The sequence below is a fragment of the Schistocerca americana genome, chromosome 1, assembly GCF_021461395.2.
Source record: "Schistocerca americana isolate TAMUIC-IGC-003095 chromosome 1, iqSchAmer2.1, whole genome shotgun sequence".
Lineage (NCBI taxonomy): Eukaryota > Metazoa > Arthropoda > Insecta > Orthoptera > Acrididae > Schistocerca > Schistocerca americana.
The window spans coordinates 218,975,241-218,994,172 of NC_060119.1; the positions used below are offsets into that span (position 1 = coordinate 218,975,241).

An 18,932-nucleotide genomic window follows, 5' to 3' on the forward strand; every position below is an offset into this window, starting at 1 on the left:
CTGCATTGAGAGAGTATCGCCTTCTGAAATGTCTGAGGAGAGGTCCCATGTCGTTACAAGTGAATTTGGTGTTGCACCTGCAAGAGGAAGGTGTACTATGCTGGTGGAAGTTAGTGATGAGGTTGCTGTTGCTTTAACTGATCATGCAGCACGTATCACAGGTAGTGCTAATGTTCGTGTAGTGTCACGAGAATTATCCATCCCATTGCGACAATACGGAAAGTTTTGTGTTCTATTTTACGCAAGTACCCTTACAAGATCCAGACAGTGCAGCAACTGAAATCTCATGATCTGCAACAACATTCTGAATTTTCTGGTTTCTGTCACAGATCGAAGTTGATGACATGTGGCTGGGCAATATTCTTTGGAGTGACGAGGCACATTTTACACTAGAGGGTGCAGTGAATACACAGAACTGGCGAATTGGGGGTACTGTTAAACCGGGTGTTGTGCACGCAGAGCAGTTGCAGTCACCTTATGTTACTGTGTGGCGTGGATTCACAAGCACCTTTACTCTCGGTCCTTTCTTGTTTGAAGAGAATGCACCAAAAGGCCGTGTCGAGTGGATCGTGAAGTCTGAGATTATCGACACCTCCGTGTACAGCTTGTGATTCCTGCTTCGAAAGAGCGCAACTGTGTAGAAACCGCTGTTTTCATACAAGAAGAGACAGTGCCTCATGTCGCATAATGCAACTTTCTGCGAATGTCTTACCCCCTCAGGTTTTCCAAACGCATGGTCTGTCATATCACCTGATGTGAATCCATGTGGCTTTTGGCTCTGGGGTATCTTAAAAGAACACGTTTACCATGGACAGTTTCGGTCTCCACCTGATATGAAGACTAGTGTCTCAGATTCCACGGTTGCTCACGTCGTTTTACGGATGGAGCATCCCGTCGACGTCTCTAGTTCTCATATCGTGTAAGCGGCGGCTAAAATAATAAAATCAACATTCTACCTTTCTCTAGATTGACATTTTCTGCCCATGTCCCGTTCTTAATCCATTACACATGGGAACATGTCTATATTTCTGTCGGGCATTCACTGCGCCAGATTTGCACCTGACGACCAAAATTAGAACTAATGTTTTTTCCAGCGTAAATCGGTTTCGCGATAACTGATTAGAATATCTCCCAAGTTCCGCTGCCATACGATAAGTGCAGTGCTCATTGGGCCTATTTATTTATTTATTTCATTAACAGTACAGAGTAACCCACCGCCTTGAAATGTAAGGTGGGTCGGATGCTTCTGAATCTAATAGCAAAGATTTCTCATTGTTACAGTCTTATTGATATACAGTTGTTAATGCTCTTTTTCAAAAAATAATATAAAGAACATAATATATAAAGATTTCTCTGAGGCTACAGCGAATTGAATACTTAACAGTTCTTAAAATGGTTACATATAATTTGTTACTACCTAGTTGATGAGAAGATAATTTATACAATGAAAATGTCAAAGAAAAAAAGGAAATGTAACACAATGAGCGTGGTTAAGAATAATTTTTAATATATAGAGGGAAGAGGTATGCTGTATATGGATGAGTAATACAGCCTGAGTAGCATGTTGGTTAGTAATGACCTATTTCTATTTCAGATGAGAAGGTCTCGGTACAACCTCGAACTATTCTCATCTGAAATGGTTTGCGCTAATGTATGTTTGGACAGATTATACAGATTATATGCTGATTGAGCACTTCGTGCATGGAATACATGAATTTTAGCTTCTCATGAGAAATACACTTATGTTTGTAACTTGTTAGTTGAAACATAATATAGTTCATTGCTACTTGAATGCATTATTCCTCAAATAACTCAATACATTCCTGACATTGGCCCTCTTTAAGTAGCTGTACTTTCATTATAAACACCCGATGCAAGCACACCTGTTGACAAGCCAACTTCCAGCTGGTGTCAACAGAAGCGCCATCCTCTCCCACAGGCAGCGAACCCACCAGCGACAGCTGCGCCGTAGCTGCGGTGCTAGGTTACATGCGTGCGTCACATGTTCACCACACACCGCATGGATATCTTTCGGCTTGCTGCCTATTTAGGGCGCGGCTGGACCGCAAAGCAGGAACGCAAAAGCTCACACTTATGACCAAGGACAGGGCTCACGCTAGCCTGTCATTCTGAGCTCACTCCAGCTGTGCCACACACTATCCGCTTGCCATCGCCTTTGGAGCCTTCGACCATCCGACGCTGACTTTCCGCATCTGCATCTACATACATTCACCGCAAACCACCGTATGGTGCGTGGCGGAGCATACCTTCTACCATGGCTATTCATTTCCTTTCCTGTTCCACTAGCAGGTGGAGCAAGGGGAAAAACTGCCCCTTTTCCGCTCGGTGCTTCAATTGTCATCCACGGAACATATACTACAGCATCCTCACTGAACCGTCAGGCATCACTCTCACAGCCTTCTCAGCATTCGGTGTCCCCAAAACTGGCATTCTTCTCTGTGGACGTGTACCTAGCAGTTACCTCCCCGACCTACGTTACGACGGAGTACTGTCACGATCTGTGTCACAACGTCGTCACGACCCAAGCCACGACAGAATATTGACTTCGCCATATTCATACTAGATCAGGAGGACCTCATTTTCAGCTGTATCCTTCAGGATCTACATTATGTTGAATAACTGTGTGCTAGAATGCGAGAGGGAACTAACCTACAAAGTGTTAAAAAATGGATGTTGACATATTTAGATATTTACGGATGGAGCTCTCCACCAACGCGATGTGGCGCACCAATTGACTCAATATGGCACGATATCACTCAGTAAGACATCCAACAACTTTAACAATCAATATCAAGCCTCATAACTGCTTGCATAAGGGCCAGCGGTGGACTGAAACGTTATTGATTTGCTGAGCTTGTCAAGCTCTTTCGCTGGACTAATTCATCCAATTTATCTGTAATTTAGTTTTTGTCATCGAGTGTAGGTGGGATGACAGTAATCCAAGCACAGTGGTGACTGGTGCGACTAACCAACTACAAAACCGTCGCCACGGAGACATTTCCTTAGGTACGAAGTCCTGCACGTGTTTTAAGTGGCAGTTGTGGAGAAAGTTCCATACCGTGGTCTGGCTTATCCCATTCTCGTCATATGTCTGGTGTCAATAAAGTAATTGTCACATTGCTTTTATCTCTACCTCACGTGCATTTCCCGCAATACACCCATATGACCTTTCCTGCTCCTTATCCTCTCGGGAATCATTTCCTGCAGTTTGTTCCCGTTTAGCAAAATCAACGAATACAAGGAAATCAAAAAAAAATTTTCCATATCCCGGTTCCCAAAACTTCTGAAGATAGACGTTGACTGTGGATATTGTATCACAGACACAGTTCCTTTGACTGTTCAGAGATGTCACAAAACCCGCCCAAAGATGTAAACAAAAAAATGGTTCAAATGGCTCTGAGCACTAAGGCACTTAACTTCTGAGGTCATCAGTCCCCTAGAACGTAGAACTACTTAAACCTAACTAACCTAAGGACATCACAAACATCCATGCCCGAGGCAGGATTCGAACCTGCGACCGTAGCTGTCGCGCGGTTCCGGACTGTAGCGCCTAGAACCGATCGGCCGGCAGATGTAAACAACCATCCATGAGCAGTGCCTGTTAGACGGAGGGGATCAGACAGCCGATCAGTTCCAGTCTTTCCACTAGGATGGAGGTACATGGTTCGTGTTGTCTATAGTTGAACCATGCTTAGACTGTCAATACCGCAGTTCGATCGCGTCCGCATTGTTACTTTGTGCCAGGAAGGGCTCTCAACAAGAGAAGTGTCCAGGCGTCTTGGAGTGAACCAAAGTCATGTCCTTTGGAGGAGATACTGTGACACAGGAACTGTCGATGACATGCCTCTATCAGGCCGCCCATGGGCTGCCTACGGATTATGGCTTGGAGGAACCCTGACAGCAACGCCACCATATTGAATAATGCTTTTCGTGCAGCCACATGGCGTCGTGTTGCGACTCAAACTGTGCGCAATACGCTGCATGACGCGCAACACACTCCCGACGTCCGCGGCGAGGTCCATCTTTGCAACCACGACACCATGCACCGCGGTACAGATTGGCCCAGCAACATGCCGAATGGACCGGTCAGGATTGGCATCACGTTCTTTTCACCGATGAGTGTCGCATTTGCCTTTAACCACACAATCGTCGGAGACGTGTTTGGAGGCAACTCGGTCAGGATGAACGCCTTAGACACATTGTCCGGTGAGTGCAGCAAGGTGGAGGTTCCCTGCTGTTTTGGGGTGGCATTATGTGGGGCCGACGTACACCGCTGGTGGTCATGGAAGGCGCCGTAACTGCTGTACGATACATGATTGTCATCCTCCCACCAATAGTGCAACCATATCAGCAGTATATTGGCGAGGCATTCGTCTTCATATACAACAATTCGCGCCCTGATAGTGCACATCTTGTGAACGACTTCCTTCAGGATAACGACATCGTTCTAGAGTGGCCAGCATGTTCTCCAGACATGAACGCTATCGAACATTCTTGGGATATATTGAAAAGGGCTGCTTATGGGCGACATGACGCACCAGCCTCACTGAGGGATCTATGCCGAGTCGTTGTTGACAATCTGAACTAGCGGATAGTATACCATGACCAATATAGGCAAGCATCAATGCAAGAGGACGTGCTACTGGTTATTAGACTACCGGTGTGTACAACAATCTGGACCACCATCTCTGAAGGTCTCGCTGTATGGTGGTACAACACACAATGTGTGGTTTTCATGAGCAATAAAAAGGGTTTATGTTGATCTCTATTCTAGTTTTCTGTACAGGTTCCGGAACTCTCGGAACCGAGGTGATGCAAAAGTTTTTTTATGTGTGTATTAAATTGCATCAGTACTTGTAGTACGGTACCCTAGTGAACCCTTTGCATAAATACTGTTCCCTAACAGAAGTCTTAGTTTCAATTTCATGCCATACAGTGGAGTTACACCAGAATACAGTAAAAAAGCCTTGCTACCTGTAATGGAACTTCGGTTTTAGTAGTGACATGAAAACTCTCAGAAGCTTTTCTCGTATATGCAGTTATTTCAGAGAACGTCCGCCCTTGGTAGCTGAGTGGTCAGCGCGACGGTATGTGATACCCAATGGCCCTGGCTCGATTCCCGGCTGGGTCAGGGACCCCCTCCGCTCAGGGACTGGGCGTTGCGCTGTCCTTATCATCGTCATTTCATCTCCATCGACACGCAAGCCGCCGTAGTGGCGCCAACTCGAAAGATTTGCACCAGGCGAACGGCCTACCCGACGGGAGGCCCCAGCCACACGTCATCCCCATTTCAGAGAATAATTGATTCTTGTTCTTAATACTATTTTTCAGTAAATGTTAGTTACGGCACCTCAGGGGCAGTTCCTTATTTTTGAGGTTATTTAACAATTTCGGCGTAGTTTAAGTTGTTCAGCAACTGGTCCTACCGGAAGTAATTCGACAGTTACTCTTACAGTGCACGAGAAAGACTTGCTAGTATGTATACAAAATGTGTGGTTCCATTTTAAGACAAGTATTTACGGTTTCGTGTTATTAGAAGCACGTTTTTCTGCTATGTTAACTATTTTCGCTTACTTCTCATCATCTATCACAAATGGCTGCATGCATGAAAGTCATACATATTTCTAAGCGGACAATTAAGGGCAGTAGATACTCTCCCACGCTCAGTGCACGTTACTGAAAGTGGCAATAAAACTAGAATTTTGTTCCAGGTGTTACCGAGAAGCTAAGTTATCTGATCGATCTGGGAGTGGATGCGATATGGCTCAGTCCCATCTACAAGTCGCCGATGGTGGACGCTGGCTATGACGTGTCGGACTACAAACAGATCGACCCCGTGTTCGGGACCATGGATGACTTCGACGAGCTCGTCAAGAAAGCGACTGACAGAGGTAAATCCTGTGTCCTAGTTTTTCTTCGCTATTACATGAAGCAAATGGTTTATATTTGACTGTCAATAGAACGTTATCCGTGTCTAATTCTCTCAGAATGTCGATCTGCGCCAGAGTCGCCTGTTGCAAAACAGTTCTTTTCAGATGTACGTAATACTTCCGTGATAGCTAGTTGTAATAATATTATTAGTCTTAATAATATTACTAGTGCTCAGCTCCAGTAAAGCAGTTGCAATTATAGTGGTTCAAGAAAGCTTTAACGTACAACAAACGGGCGTGTACATGTTCTTCTACAGAGAATTAAATGTACACAAAAAATCAGTTAACCAGTGGGGTAAAATTTTGCTCTAAGACAGGTCCAATTGGTTGGTTTCAGTGACTATAGTTGCACTGAAGAAAAATCAGCAGAAATTTATTACAGTGGAACGAAAGAAGATTGTGGACATTATTTCAACTATATCACCTATGCATGTTGTAAATTAAAGACTGCCGTTGCGTTCTTCTCTCTGTATGTGGCTGCTAATCTCAGGAACTACTGAGGAATTTTGATACGGCTTTCGCTAATAGATAAAGTGATTCATGACGGACTTTTGTGCCTATAATTTATTACGATGAGCCAGACAAGTCATAGATACTTACTGCTACCCGTGCGTGTTGTAACGAGTCCCTAGTTTTCTGTATTTTTCAGTTGTAAACATATGAGAGTTGCACCTTATAAAATTACCCGATAGACATAACACTGAAACTCGAGTTTCTCTCGCCATATAAAACGTTCAAATAACTTATAGGAATGCAGCTGTATGACATTTTCGACAACCACCTATATACTTCGTCCGGTGCTATCCCTGTCATTCTCAAGGCACTATCTTGGACATGCACGAAAAATCGTTAACTAATTCGCTCATTATTGATCCTACTTTAGGTGACCTTCATTTATTATCTGGAACATTCACAAACGCAGAAATCTTCAGATCACACTATCTGAAGTCTGATAACTGTATCAGGATTTATAAATAGTATCGTTATCGAATCGCTTTTTGACAAAATCCGCACAAAATTCCTACTTACTCCCAATTTTTGAGTTTATTATTCAGTGCATGCGGAAACATGGCTACCGAAACATTGCCAGTCAGTTCAAGAATGTAACAAAATACGTATATACGTGGACGAAGTGGCACTTAGTTGTAATGGCAGCTACGAATGTACGCTATTTTTTTTTCTGGTTGGTACGCGTGACCTTGGTCGCGAGTAAATTTTTATAATTGCAACACGTTTCGCACCCGTGGGATACCAGTGTTATATGAGTCGGGCTCGGATCGTTTCCGTTGGGACATTCGTGAAATATAATCGATGTTCTAAATCTTTTGAGAATTGCAAACTAGCATCTTACACTCACACAGTCACACGCACTGTCCACCTTCTCTCCATAAATGCGGAGATATTTGTTCGTAAGAGCAGATGGTGACACTATTCTCATCGATGTACCGACCTGCCCACTCAAAGGTTGATAGCATAGGATATACGATTGATAACTGATCCACTGCTTTGAACTTTGGTTTTCCTGATTCTGATGGAATTTTTTCGCGAAAGTTGTAGTAGGCTATGTTATGTACCTGTAATTCGAGCAATTTTTCGTCTACTCTGTACAGAAACACAACATTAATACGTGTAGGATTTCTTTCTGCTTCAACAGCGAATATACATTCACAACACAGCAGAAACGTAAAGAACAATACTACAAGGTGGAAAAATAATGTAACTTGGCTTTCTTTATAAAAATAGTAGAACAGTGTGCATGTGTATTTAGTTGTTGAAATTCGCCGTTGATTATAAAACACCTTTTGACTGATGAAGGCCATGGAGAGGCGATCACGCGCTTCTAGTACGGTATGCCTTCGTGATGTAACACGAAACGAACGCATAAAATGAAATTTTTTAAAATGGTAATTAGCACATTAAGGATGCTATGCCGTTAATTATTTGTGAGATGTAGTCCAATATCTGTCTTTCCGTGCAGTTTTTACCAACAATAGCTCCATGATTATTATTATTCCTTGAGTCTTAACGCATATCCTGTTGTCCTATCCTTTCTTCTTGTCAGTGTTTTCCTTATGTTTCTTTCATCGCCTATTCTGAGGAGAATCTCTTCGCTCGTTGTCTTATCAATCGACATAATTTTCAACATCTTTCTATAGCGCAACATTTCGAACTTTTAGATTTCTCAACAATTTCTTCTACAGATTACGGCCCATGTTTGATACAAGCAGACTTCTCTTGGCCGAGAATGAACTCTTTGTCAGGTCTAATTCGCTTTTATGTCCTCTTTGCTTCGTCCATCATCGGCTATTTTCGTTTCAGATTTGTAGAATTGCTTCACTTGGTCTGCTTCGTGGTCTCCTGTTTTGATGTTAAGTTATCGCTAATGTCACTTCTGATATTCCTTGTTACTTTTGTATTTCTTCGGTTTAGTTACAGTCCATTTTCTGTACTCATTAAAAAGTTCATTCTATTCAGTATGTCCTGTAATTCTTTTTCACTTTCACTGAGGATAGCAATATCTTCAGAGAATCTTATCACTGATATTGTTTCACCCCGAATTTTAATCCCACCCTTGAATCATTCTTTTATTTCCAACATTGCTTCCTCGATGTATTGATTGAACAGCAATAGCGAAAGTCTGCATCCCTGTCTTATAAACTTTTTAATCCGAATACTTTGTTCTTGATTTTCCATGATTATTGTTGCCTCTTGGTTCTTCCACGGTCTGCATACTATCCATCTTCATAGCTTACTCCTAATATTCGCAGAATTTCGAACAACTCGCACCATTGTACAAGGGGTGGAACTTTAATAGTGAGGACAACTCGATTTCTGAACTGAAGGAAACACTTCACGGCATTCGCTTCAGAACTGCTACAAATTCGTCGAGCAATAGACCGCGCCGCTCGAACTGTCAACACAGCTGTCACTGCTAAGAGTGTACTACGACTTCCACATCGCTGGCAACGGGTTATACACAAGGCTGGTGACTACTCTGAAGGTCAATAACACTTTGAAATGGGTATCTATTTTTTACGAGCTGTAAATAAAAAGTTACCACTACTAGAGTTCCAACTCTCGTATAGTGTCGAACGCTTTTTTCCAGGTCGACAAGTCTTGCTTCCAGTATCAGTCTGATCGTCAGGACAGTCTCTCTGGTGACAAAAAAATGTTTAGATGTATTTGAATGTCTAAGGGACGAAACTGCTTAGGTCATCGGTCCCTAGACTTACACACTACTTAAACTAACTGACGCTAAGAACAACACACACACCCATGCCCGAGGGAGGACTCGAACTTCCGGCGGGAGGGGCCGCGCAATCCGTGACATTGCGCTGCTCTCTGGTGCCGTTACATTTCGTGAAGCCAAACTAATCCTCGTCCGATTGATCTTGTATTTTATTTTCCTTTCTTCTGTACGGTATTATTGTTAGTAACTTGGATGCATGGGCCATTAAGCCGATTAGAATATGTGTACATAAAAAACCACAAGCATTTCACTTGCGAGAAAGGCTCTGTTCAGCACGCGGTGAATGTATTCTTGTGTGGTGGTATTTACTAATGTTGAAAGGAGGGCGTTGATAATTTCACAGGCGGACGACACAGCAGCCTCCCGTCTGACCCAGTGCTATTGGTTCCTCGCCTATGTAATCTCATCGGTGATATTTAACTTATCTTCAACAAGACGGAGCATTATAAGATCACTACCAAAAACTATCAAGAGTTGTTTGAGGGGTTCTCCGCAGACATGAGTGTGGTTTTGTAGCCTGAAGGTCAGTTGGAGTCAGTACTATGAGCTCGTCTCTCACGCTAACGAGCGAACTGGCTATCTCTGTGGCTTGTGCATGACGATTCATCAATCATGGATCAAGATTATTCGATTAATATATTCTCTTGTGGACTCCATGTCGCCACCATAGTCAGAACGAAAATAACTACTACACACTACTTTGTGAACGTCTGCAATTCATATGCTCTTCAGTACATGATTTGGTATTTCGGAAGCCTGCGGTTTATAGGATCCCCTATGAGTGCGGCCGTTCACACATCGGACAGACGACACTTAAACAGTCCAGGAGAGATGCACAGAACACTACAGGTACACCCGTCTCTTACAACCTAATAAATCTGCGGTGGGAGAGCACTATATTGACACTGGGAACTCTATGCCGTACGATAATGTCGAAATTTTATCCTCGACTTCATCTTTCTGGGACTCGGCAGTGAAAGAAGCAACTGAAATTCGGTTGGCGACGAATTTAATTAATAGAGATAGCGGCTTCAGCTTGGACAAATCATGGAATTCGGCAATTTCTGTAATTAAATCACAAAGACGTGCGATGGTACAGCACTCGGTGACACATCGACATCACCGTGTGGATCGACTGCGCAGCCGTAGATTTAATTTCCGCGCATAAGTTACACCTCCTTGCCGCCTATCAACGTCTCTGGCGCCTTGTGTATCTTTGGCCGCATACGCAGCGGTTCGGTCTTCGAGTTTAAAAGGACGGAGCAAGTGCTGGAGCGTTAGTCACCACGGCTCACTCTGGAGATGGCTGGATGGTATTCAGTCAAAATATTTGAAGAAGAAACTGAATTTATGCGGCCTGACGCCCGAAATTTTATGGAACAACCACGTTATTGTCTATTGTTGTTACTCTTATGACCATTCTATGCTATTGGTATGTTGTGTCCGAAGTTTGTAATCTAATCCCCCAGAAAATATGACACAACTAAGGAATGAGTGTACAGAGGGAAAGTATGTAACTACAAGGCGCTGCGCCTTCCACACCGGTGACACAACTCCTAGGTGCAAAGCATATTCATGATAGTCTCTTTGCCAGTATCCTTATGTGGTCATTCCACATCAAATGATAGTGAATTTTCATGCTTACAAGTTGTGTGTTTCTAACCCTATGCATGGAATTATCCTTTGCATTCAATGTGACATATTTTCGCCTCTTAATCTGACTTTCAGTCTTTTTAATTTTCTTACGTTCAACTTATATAATGGCTTACTGACAAATTTTAAACGTCGCTGAGGGTTTTACCTACTTTCTCTGCCAAGAGTTCTGGTGTTTTACGCATAGTAGTAATACTGCTGTCATAACAAAAAATATATTTTTTTTTTTTTGCTGCGCTTAACATTCTCTGGAAAGTTAAACTATTGTATTATTGTATTCTAGATCTATTAAAAGTCTTACTAAACATTAAACTTCATTTGAGGCTATTTCTATCATTTTTATCCTGGTTCCCAGATATTATCGGAAATATTCGTTTTCTACATCTCTTATTGCTAATGAGGATAGTTTCTTCAGTAGCGTTTTATGGTAAATAGTGTCAGACGTCTTGAATAGATCTAAAAACGTACTGATCACGTAGTTATAATTGATTAATGCTTGAAGTACTGCTTTTCTAAAATCGACTGAGACTGAATCTGAATTTCTAGTGCTTTGGAAACGAAACTGTATTTCCCTGATGGAGTTACGAGTGTTCTGACTGCTTATCAATCTATCTTTCACACCATATTCTCAATTTCTTTAAATGACGACAACAGAGAAAAAGGCCTGTAAATTTTTTGCTAGTTCTACATTACTTCCTTTGCTAGAGCTACGAATTTCACTACTACACTACTTCCTTTATGAGAGTTACAAATTTCACTAGTTCTAGATATTCTTGAGGGTCATTTGATATGAAGGCCTCATTTATGATGTTAGTTGCGGGAATTTGTATGCTGTCTAATTATTCTTCAGTATATGGATTGGCACTGCATCAATGTCTACTGATTTATTTTTTTTATTTTTGTATTGTTTTCTTTATGCCAAGCTCTGTTGTGGGTAGTGACATTATTGTTTAATATGTTGCAGAGTCTCCTTATTCCCGGGAAATTTTATTGTAACATTTCTACAATGCTGGAAAAACATTCATTTTCAAAATTAACTACTTGTAGTTCCTGAGGAAAATTTACTGACCTAGTCATGTTCTTTAGCGTAATTTAATTACATTTCTGTCTTTCTTTCCTGTTATAAAACATTGTTTGTTGTTTCGCTTCATTTTAGGTATTAAATATTATTTCGTCATTCAAATAATTTTTTGCAGCTAGCGGTACCCTCTTGCAGATCTTTGAGGAACAGTGGTATGTAGGATTCTGGAAGGACTTTGCAGTTCCTACTGTTATCCATTTGTTTTTACCAGACAGTTCTATAAATGTGGGTGCTTTTCAAGACACCCACTCAAAGTTCTGTTCAGTTGGCACACATAACTTATGAAAATTGGCATTTGCAATGTTCTCTGCATATACTCCACACAGGATTGATTCAGCTACACCTCTGAACATCTAGCCCAGTCCTGCACACACATTTCAGACCAATATAAAGCCTGAAATATTAATTTCCAGCGGTTGACTACTGCTCTCAAGATATGTCGTTTATGATCCACTACCAGCTGTATAGTTTTTATGCTAATTCTGTGGGGTACACTATACAGCGTGCAACATGTACTGTATGTTGTACGTTTCTTATGGCAGATGTTTGAAAATGTGTATGCAGGGTGTCCCAGGAGGAATGGACAATATTGTTATGAAAGGAACGATCACCCTAAACAAAAAGTCTAGTAAACATGGGATGTAAAATGCGGGCATTAAGAACTATGAGGACTTCTTCATTTTTGCTCCTCTGAAACACGTTTCCTCTATTGAACAAGAGCTCATAGCTGTGAAGGTATGCATCTTAGAGCCCATGTTTACTAGGTAATTTTTTCTTGTTTTGGTCCACACTACCTCCTCCCAAAACATGTAAAGCAAAGAGCTTGCTGTGGAAGATATTTGTTTCAGGGCATTGAAGGAGAACAAGTGCTTCTAGCTCTTCTGGTATGCGTTTTAGAGCCCATGTTATTCTTTTTGCTTCGAATGATGGTTCCTGTCATTTCTCTGAATACTGACCATTCCTCCCTTGACACCTTGTTTATGTTTCGACTCTATTTACATCAAATGAACAACTGTTACAAAGAAATTTCCATAAAATAGATTAAGAGAAAAAAATTTTCTTCTAATAACAATAATTAATCAATTCTTCCTTGTACGACTACATACAAGAACAGTTACTCCTGTATTCCATCTTCAAAGCTATTATTAACTGTTATTGTCTGGTACCGCATAATATATGTTAACTTCCGGTATGATGTTATTTTCAGGTCTCGAGATCATCCTGGACTTCATTCCAAACCACTCGAGTGATAAACACGAGTGGTTCGAGAAATCTGTGAACAAAGAGGGGCAATACACCAATTACTATGTGTGGAGGAATGGACGCAAGAAGGGGAAGCCCCCCAACAACTGGGTGAGTGACATATTCAAGGAGAAATTTTGTATCATTGGATCTGGTGACAGTCTAGTGTTAAAATTAAAATATTTTTAGTTGTTGCAATGCAATTAATCAAGATCTTTTACTCATACCTGTATACGTTGACTGACTAATTTCTCGTATTCACACATCGACCATTCACTACCTGAACACTAAAAACAACAAGTGAATGATTTATTATTTTCTTGTCTGGTAGCGATGAAAAACTTGAACATATAATTTCGAAGTGTTGTTCATTTTACAAGGGAAAGAATGGAAGGAACCTTCATGTAATCAAAGAGAGGGAAATACATTTAGAGTTGGAAAAACAAAGGCAGCAACTCTAGATGAACTGAAAGAAGATCATTTTAAACTGAAGTATTATGTTTTATAACTATTTTGAATTGAATCTGATGAATTATACACTGCAATAAATGATAAAAATTCCGTTCTCACCGTTGTAATAATCATTAGAAATGTAAAGATATTGTATGGCTCATCAGCACAATAAATTATACCACCCCTACCATTACCAGCAGCAGTCAAACTATGACAGTGCAGAATTCACATTTGTACTTACGCACAATTTTTTATACTGAGTATATTGGACATATAATTCATACATTTTTTATGTTAAGAGTGGAGGCAAAGCCTATATTGACAACAAGCAGATCGTTTATAATGATTCTGGTAGAACAGAAAACCAAGTATGTGGTCGAGCACAGCTTTCTGTCATCTAGATGGAAATCTGTTTCGATCCCGTCAAATAACATAATCATGTTCTTCTTATTCCCACATAAGTTTTCCTTTCAATTTATAGAATATTTCCAGGAAATACCTCGCAGTCAGCATAACATGGACAAAAATATACTGCTATGAGCAAAATATTAAAAAGAAATATGCACAATGACATAAAAATTGTCCTAATAATATTAAAACGAAGTAAAATTTCTGTTATAAAATAAATTAGTATGTCAGTTTATGATAATGAACTATTTGTTTAGGAATAAAATGCACATGAGCAGCAAGCTAAACTACAGGTTTCTATGTTGTAGTAGACTTTTTATTAACATCATGGGAAGATAATTAATCTATGACGTGTTTTATTGCAGATTCTCATTTTTATTTCAATTTATGAGCTTTTAGTTGCAATATAGAGTGAATACTTATGCAAATTCTCACACAAAAGGAGATATCCTATTGTCAGTCAACAAAATCTTATGCTTTGGGAAACGACTTTCTGCTTAAACTGGTACAAGAGAAGCATATTTGAAATGGTTAATACCATTTGAATCTATAGCCAAATGCCTAAGAGAGCACTTGTTAGCCAACAAATTTATTGAAATGGAACACAGTGTGTGATACCTTGACTTAAAACTTCCGGGCGGATAGGCTGTGGTCGATATATAAAACTCTCTGTTTTGCTTTATCTCGGAGGATGACTCCTGCAGTCCGGGGCGAAACGTTCCTCCGAGTTAAAGTGGCGAACTGCAGTACCTCAGTGTGTGATACCCTTTTCTAACATTTTTTCCATTTTTCTTGGCACTTCTTTTCCCACTTTATCACAAACAGCATTTAATTATCCACAATTTCTATCTGCTTCATTAGTGACTCTTCTGATTTCTCCAAAACATTTATGGTAGCAGGAATAAATCCAAAATTTGATGTTGTGTACGAAAGTTTGCCAGAAATTTTAGCACAAGGCTTTACCTCTTGGGCTAGTCCAAATGATGCTGTCTCGCTTCTGTCGAATGACTCAGTTTTGCTTTCCGCAATGTTAAAGGTCTGGCAATAATAGTTGCAGGCATCACTCCAGGTCCCACATCTTACCAAAATAGGATATGTTGGTTATGAATTGTGTGTAATTCACAACTTAAATGCTGCACCGTCTGAAGGGGCTTTAAAAATACCGTTTTTACACACCCAATAAATTTCTCGTCACTGAAGTGACCACAAATCTCTTCTGAATTTCTGTGTAAGGCGTGATCTAAACAAGTAACATGCCCCATTTTACTGTGTAATCCTTTTAGTGAATGGGCAGACTTCATCGTTTGGAGGCAGCATCCCTTACTAATAGTAGTACATTGTTACGCTTAACTTCTTTGGGCCATATAGCATCCAGATATCTGTTGAACAATTTACTAATGGCGAAAAAATTTACGTTTCTTAAATGTTCATTAGAAACTTTTTGGCTGGACTAGCTTTTTCCAAAGAACCGACAGTGACATTTCCAAAATATATTCCCTTATAGTCTGTGGTTTCATCGGTTAATATCCATTTTTTTACTTGCAACTTATTATTTGACTTGTGCCTTGCTTTTTCGTTGTTTTGACTGATGTAGACATCTCTGTTCACAACTGTGGCATACACCCTTGAACTAACTGATATGTTGGATGTGAGACTTACACTGCACTTAAATTAGGCACTCTGCTCACCACATATGGACCTGTAAAAATCTCGTAAAATTTCACTATTTCAGCAATAATCTTTGATGATTTCCAATACATCCTAATTAGGTTTGTGTGTCCTACCATATACTTTTTTAGAATAATTCTTTTGTCATACCTGGCTTATCAAGATTTGCCTTTGCTTCCAACTTCTCCTCTACACGGAAGTTAGTTCTGTTTGGAAATTTCATCAACATGCAATCAGAGATTTAGATCTTTTGCCTGTTAACAGTTATTGGACTAGATTTCCGCTTTTGAATTGGGTAGATTGTTAAGTACGCCCTTAAAATCTTCGATGTTAAGTCCTCAAGCAATATGTTGCTAATGGCAGAAACCCCTGGAGTGGACTCTACTGGGTTTGAAGCCTAGTGGTTGTTGGTTGTTTTTGGGGAAGGAGACCAGACAGCGTGGTCATCGGTCTCATCGGATTAGGGAAGGATTGGGAAGGAAGTCGGCCGTGCCCTTTCAGAGGAACCATCCCGGCATTTGCCTGGAGTGATTTAGGGAAATCACGGAAAACCTAAATCAGGATGGCCGGACGCAGGATTGAACCGTCGTCCTCCCGAATGCGAGTCCAGTGTCTAACCACTGCGCCACCTCGCTCGGTGAAGCCTAGTGATATCATGTTATATAAATGGCCTTTTTCAAAGCTTGAACAAAATCTGAGGACAATTAGCACAGTATTTTCTTAGGTGTGCCTATAATGGATATACAAACTTTGTTCAATTTACTGGTCACTGCCTTTCCAGTACATGTCCTTGGTTGACTCATCTCAGAACTTCCTAAAAAAACATCTATAGTCACTAAAACCTAATTACAACCACCTTTGGTTGTTGAGAGTGACCCAAATAAATCTATGCAACCTAACTCGTTCACCTCTTCAGGAATAATACAACACAGTGGACCTCAGTTGCTAACTGTAGATATTTTCGTTCTCTGATAGCTCTCAAGAACCTTCCTGGACTTCTTTACCACATTGTTAAAGATGTATGTCTCCTTCAGTTTGTCTGCACACATTTTTGGACTGAAATGGCCATGTCTGAGATACACTATATAAATTTGTCTACTGTATGTTAATGTAAGCACAGCTTCCAGTTGCTCCAAATTAGATTAAGTCTGTGATGTAGCATGCCTTTTACCACTAAATAATATTCCCTGTTTTGGCATCTTCATTTCCTTTCTTACTAATATTGGTACTTGTTTCTGTTGTCATTGGTGCCGGTCGGAGTGGCCGAGTGGTTCTAGGCGCTACAGTATGGAACCGCGCGACTGCTACGGTCGCAAGTTCGAATCCTGCCTCGGGCATGAATGTGTGTGATGTCCTTAGGTTAGTTAGGTTTAAGTAGTTCTAAGTTCTAGGGGACTATTTTTTTGTTGTCATTGGAGTTTCTAATAGTCTCTCTTTAACGTAACCTTGATGTTCTACATTTTTCAGTTATATAAACGGACCTATTTGGTTCGGAATTCATCTGATCTCGTTTACTCATTCCAACTGGAGGCGAGATAACGCAACTGATGTAATGTTATCTTTGCCTAGCACGTACTGTATTTTTGGAGCACTATGGCCTATCTAGTAAGACTGCCATTTGTCAGTTTACTATTATTTATGAAAGCTAAAGCTTAAGGATCAGTGCAAATGGTGACTTTCCTATCCACCACTAATAGTGAAATTTTTCGAAAGCATTAACTATGGCTAATGATTCATTTTCAGTAACTGTTCAATTTTGGTCATACGTAACTAACATTCTGCTTGCAAAATTGATTATTCCGTGCTCTGTACACTTCTCTGTCTCCAATGATTGAAATAGATGGGCTCTGATCTCATATTCTGAACTGTCAGCTTTACCTGATTTCGGGTAAAACAAAGCATTTCCTTTACATAGGGCTTCCTTAATTCTTTCAAATCCCTATTAATACTATTTAATCCAAACCCATGCAACATTCTCTTTCGTTAAGTAAAGCAGCTGAAAAAAAAAATAGAAATGACTCTAAGCACTATGCGACTTAACATATGAGGTCATCAGTCCCCTAGACATAGAACTACTTAAACTTAACTAACCTAAGTCTGCAAACACATCCATGGTCGAGGCAGGATTCGAATCTGTGACCGTAGCAGCAAAACTTGTACAATTAGAGTTTTCTATAAAAAATAACGTGAAATGAGAAATGACTTTACTTGCTTCCTGTTCATTAGTTCTGGATATTCTGTTATTACCTCCTACTCCCCTCTACTTGGAGTGATGTGTCTTTCTGAAGTTGTACATCCTAGGAACTGTATGTCACTTTTTTAGAATTTGGACTTGCTTAGACTGACAGTAATACCTGACAATAATATTACTCTTTAGGAAAGACACGACAGTAACTATTCTTTGGCCAGAATTCTATTATGCTGCCTCCAGTCACTGGCAGCAATAAAAATGTGATCAACTCAAACTGTAATCTTAGCCAGTAGATTTTCCCTAATATAGAGTCCTGCGTTTGTATGAATTGAGGCACTGAGATATTTATTTCAAAAGGCAATACTCTGAATTGGTATCACCTGCCTCCATAAACAAAAGCTGTGTATTGCCTGTAGTTTTCCAATAATGAAACTTGCCAGTAACCCATGTTAACGTCAAGTTTGCATAGTACGCTAGACACTTAAAATATCTGTAGTAACTCTCCAAGAGGTCTGTGCCTGCCATTCTGAGGTTATGTTATCTATTTATGTTTTTAGCACCTAGTGTTGCCCTTGCTGATCCAGCCTTTTTAGCTACCTATACCAGTGGATGGCAGAACTGGCTCATTGATATTTTAAAATTAGTCAAGTGAGTCAAATATTCTCTTAATTTCCCTTCTTACGGTGTCTTTTTTGTTAAAGGTACTGGATAAGATGTAGCTGCTGTATTTGACCTCGAATTCAAAACTGCCACCTTTCATTAAATCTGCTTTGTACAAAAACTCCTTTCCATATTTCAGAAGGAACGTATCTAACGATCCTTTTTCCAGTTTGGTTAATTACTGTGATCTCGTTTATTTCAGCCCTTATTTTAGCGGCTGCCACTTCTGTTTCAACGTTGTTCTCGCCATTCTTTTGCTTTTGTGAAGTAATTTTAATGTTAATAGTGTTCAATCGCAAACACTCATTAGTTACCTTTAAGTAGCATCTGCCTTACGCTTCTTTGTGACGATTGACCTTCTTAACAAATGTTATC

General features: G+C 40.4%; 1 protein-coding gene across 2 annotated transcripts in view; it reads left to right on the forward strand.

The window, feature by feature from the left end:
- LOC124605304 overlaps positions 1-18,932 on the forward strand; it is a 203,020-nt gene that overhangs the window by 85,429 nt on the left and 98,659 nt on the right. For both annotated transcript variants that reach the window (XM_047136930.1, XM_047137013.1), the window contains exons 3-4: positions 5,733-5,912; positions 13,143-13,288. In XM_047136930.1, coding sequence (XP_046992886.1) covers positions 5,733-5,912; positions 13,143-13,288 — 326 coding nt within the window. The remainder of the gene's footprint in view (positions 1-5,732; positions 5,913-13,142; positions 13,289-18,932) is intronic.